General features: G+C 49.7%; 1 protein-coding gene across 1 annotated transcript; it reads right to left on the reverse strand.

The window, feature by feature from the left end:
• Window positions 1–421: 421 nt before the first annotated feature.
• Window positions 422–3,564, reverse strand: LOC125523734 (berberine bridge enzyme-like Cyn d 4). Its single transcript, XM_048688796.1, has one exon. It carries the CDS (start codon window positions 3,532–3,534, stop codon window positions 1,954–1,956), a length of 1,581 nt encoding a protein of 526 aa, XP_048544753.1. The 5' UTR covers window positions 3,535–3,564; the 3' UTR covers window positions 422–1,953.
• Between the last annotated feature and the right edge of the window lie 828 nt (window positions 3,565–4,392).

Consider the following 4,392-nt stretch of genomic DNA (forward strand, 5'->3'; position numbering starts at 1 on the left):
TCAGGCGCTAAAACTAGGTTCCCGGGAGTTTGCCAAGGTACTCAGATGTTCCAAGCCATTCAGAGACACCTCAAGAATGACAGCTACCTCGAAGGTAGCACACGTGAACACTCTGGAGATAGCAGACATGATCAACAACATCAAAGAACAATCAAGCTCTACCTCTGCACCTTCCTATATCACTCCCAAAACCTCCTCTACCTCTACTAAACCCACCACGAGAACTTGCAATACCTCTAATAAAAAAACGTCTTCCTCTTCCTCAGAGGTACCAGTATCAGAAAAATTCTCATGGACAAACTCGGGATCAAGGCACTCGGACAATGCACTCTTGCCTTGATTCCCCATTCTGGATTTTAGCATCAAAGGGAAACCGTAGTAGCAATAAAAAGATCACACCTAGCTTGTTAAAGTCTCTGAATAGCAACAAAAAAAAGAAGTCAAATATCATTAACAGTTTTGTCCATCTCTACATTAATACTCCCTCCGTTCCATATTTAGTGTCGTATTACCAAGATTTACTCCTATTGAACTACAAAACGTTGTATATCTAGTTACAGAGGTACTTCCTCCGTCCCACAATATAAGATCGTTTCTCAAGCTAACATATTTTGAAAAACATTCTTATATTACGGGACGGAGGTAGTATCTTACAAGCCATGTCATGTAAATTGGACCGCGCAGAATTTGAAACACTAGGGAAACACAGTAGTACCCACCACTATCTCCAAATTCTTGTGCTTCACTCTATTGACAGCCTTACCCATAACCTTCTGATCAATATCTGTTCTGCCGCTTGACCTCCTTTCCTCCATAGATACATCTTTTACCTTTGTTCCTCCTTAAGCTTTCTTTCTTTCAACTCCATCACCCAGCTTGGACTCTAACACATGATCACCATCTCCATCTCCATTATCAGACTGTCCATTACCAAAACTTTATGATACAACACCTTCGTTCATCTCTGGTAACTTCTATCCTAAATCCTAAATTCATGGCATAAGCCTCAGCATCCATATCCTCTGCACCTTCTAATCCCAGATAATCAGAGCCATTCTCTTCAACATTCTCACTAGCATCATAGTCCACCTATGCCTCCCCCTCTTCCTCACGATCACCTTCTACATCTGTCATATTTGTATCCAGAGAACTTTTCTTATTTTGCTCTCAGCAGACTGGTTCAAACTATACCCTGCTCTGGATTTCCTTAGAAGCCTTTTTCTTTAGAATTTTTTTCTCATTAAGCTCCAACTCCATTAGCTGATCTGAACCAGGTTGACTGGAAGGAACCTCATCACACTCATAGAAGCAATGGATTGAGGAACACAACTCCCCAACACTGTCTTATCGTTCTCCATGCTTGTTGGATAATGACACTAATTAATTTGCTCCAAACTGTTCTTCCGGGGAAAGGTGGTCATTCAGAAGTAATATGTGTAGCATTAGGATAAGCAAGCCTTTGTAGTTTATGTGTTGTGGAATTGTGAAGTACTGTTATTTAACTATGTTTGTTTTAAACCCCTAAAAACTCAAACTGATGGGCAGAACCAGTGACTTGGTAGAAACATCTGCCAGTCTGTGATCGCTCGCCAGTCAGTGTAGACTACCCCTCGACGGACTGGAGGTTAACAACAGGTGCTAGACCCGTTAACTTGTTAACTTGTAACTCAAAAGAGTACACAAAGTTTTCAAACTGCAGGAACATGAGGAAAATGGGCACTCCTATATATCGACTGAGAGGATAAACTCCATTATTTTCCTATTGCCAAAGTAATGCATCTGGCTCACGACTAAAAAAAAAACTTGTGACAACTTAATACCATCTAATCATCATGGACTTGAAAAAAGGTCTTTCAAAAGAGCACATATCTGATCCCATCCCAAATAACAGCCACACTCAAATCCTTTTTGTTTTCAAAAATTGAAGTTGCCCTTAGAAAAACAAACCTCCAATCACATGGAGTTCCATCCCTTTGCAGCAGGAAGAGGTGGGATGCTCTGCTCATTTCTAAAGAAGTCATCAGGATCCACCATGGCCTTGACTGCTGCCAACCTCTCAAAATTGCCCTTGAAGTACTTCTCCCCCCAAACTCCAGCCTTTGCATAGCTGGTCACATTGTCGCCCAATTCATTCCTGCCAAGATCCAGGTCTCTGTAGTTCACATACCCTGTTCTTGGGTTCTTGGATACATATGGCTCCATCTGCTTGTACAGACCCCTGACCCAGGCCATATGCTTATCAAACGCATCTGTTCCATTCTCAGACCAGGAGGAGTAGTATTGTAGGTTGTACAGATTCCCCTTCCGGTGCGGGAAAGGCGTCGCAGACGGCGCGACGCTCCCCATTCTGCCACCGTAGGGATCTAGGATGAGGATCCCGGCCTCCTGCTTCGCCAGCCATGTCCATGTGCTCTCCCAGGCGTGCAATGGGATTGGCACTTGCACGTAGTCGGACTTGGCTTTCACGTAGCTCTCCGGCTTGGTACCCCTGTCTAAGAGCAGCTCTAATGGCTTGGAGCTGGAGTGGAACGCGAAGTACACGGTGGATTGGATCCAGTTGATCTCCTCGCAGTCAGCTCGCACCATTCCAAGATCAGAGAAGTGAGCTTGCATGAGACTGACGAGGTGGCCACATCGGCCAAGAAACAGGGACTGAAACTGAGCCTCCTGGTTATGCACGACGACCCGTAGATATAGGTCCGGGGGCAGGGCCGGCGCGATCTCTTGCCATTTGGCTATGAGATGGGTGGCAGATTGGTTTCTTGACCGACGGATGGTGAACACCGTGACCGACTCCGGCACGCGCACGAGCCGGAGCTTCCAGGACAGCACGACGCCGAAGCTCTCGCCGCCGCCACCCCTGATGGCCCAGAAGAGATCTTCACCCATGGCGGTCCTGTTCAGGAGCCTCCCGCCGGCGTCCACGAGGACGGCGTTCAGGACGTGGTCGGCGGCGAGGCCGTACCTGCGCATTAGCGTGCCGAAGCCGCCGCCGCAGAGGTGGCCACCGACGCCGACGGTGGGGCAGACCCCGGCGGGGAAGGCGAGCGCGCGGCTCGCGGCGGCCACGGCATAGTAGAGCTCGCCGAGCGTGGCGCCGGACCCGACCCAGGCCTCGGCGCGCGCGGGGTCGACGCGGACGGCGCGGAGCGCGGCGAGGTCGAGCAGGGCGAAGGGCTCGCGGGGGTCCAGGGAGAGGTAGGAGAGGCCCTCGTAGTCGTGCCCGCCGCTGCGCACGCGCACGCGGACGCCGTGCAGACGGCCGCAGCGCACGGCGGCCTGGGCGTGGGAGGCCTCCCCGGCGGCGACGATTGCGAGAGGCCTTGGGGTTCCCGGCGTGACGAATCGGAGGTTCCGGACGGAGGAGAGCAGGAGCGGGGAGTAGGACGGGGAGGGCGGGGTGTGGAGGAGATGGGGCGGGATGGCGGCGGAGAGGCAGCGGAGGAATGCATCAGCGGCGGAGGAAATGGATGTGTTGCAGGGGAGGATGCAAAGGGCCAGGAGGAGCCGCAAGATTGCCTCTGTTCTTGACATGTTTGATGCTGCCAGTATGTGGGAGCAACTCTCGGTCGGTTTGGATGCAGAGAAACATCCGAATCCGACGTTTAGCAACGCATGTTCATGTTCTGCTCACATGCTTAATCTCCTTTTTTTTAAAAAAAACTTTCTGTTTATTCATTTTCAATTATGGCTATACAACAAACACCCAAATTAAAAATAATTACACTCAAATCTGTAAACCATATAGCGACGCCTACAAGCATTGAAGTAAACTGAAGGCGCGCCATCGTCATCACCTCTCCATCATCAAAGCCGGACAAAACTTGTTGTGGTAGACAATCAAAAAGTCGTCGTGGTAAGGTTTGATAGGACCAGTGTAACAGAATAACAACCGCCGCCATGAAGAGACACGTAGATCGAAAGGATCCAACCCAAAGACACACGAACATAGACCAAATCCGAATAAATCCACCAATGACAACCATCGATCGAATCCCGCGAGATCCCCCGAAGACACATCTCCACACGTCCTCCGACGATGCTAGATACACCACCGGAACGGAGGCAAGGCGGGGAGAACCTTATTCCATTTTCAGGGAGCCGCCGTCATCTCGCCTTCATGAACAGAACACAAACACTATCAAAACATAAAAAAAAACACCTAGAAACAAAGCACTCCCGCTACCAAGGGTGGGATCCAGCACGCCTCCATGGCCATAGAGCCACCGAAGACGGCGGACCGGTGGCGGCTCCGGCGGGAGGTAATGGAACCCTCACATGCTTAATCTCCTTCCCATGGTCTCTTCTAATCTACACAACCGCACTTTGTTTGGAGATAAGCTCTATCAAAAAAGTATGTGTTGATGTTGTGCTTCCATTCAGGCGGTCGGT

This window comes from Triticum urartu, chromosome 7 (genome assembly GCF_003073215.2).
Source record: "Triticum urartu cultivar G1812 chromosome 7, Tu2.1, whole genome shotgun sequence".
Taxonomy (NCBI): domain Eukaryota; kingdom Viridiplantae; phylum Streptophyta; class Magnoliopsida; order Poales; family Poaceae; genus Triticum; species Triticum urartu.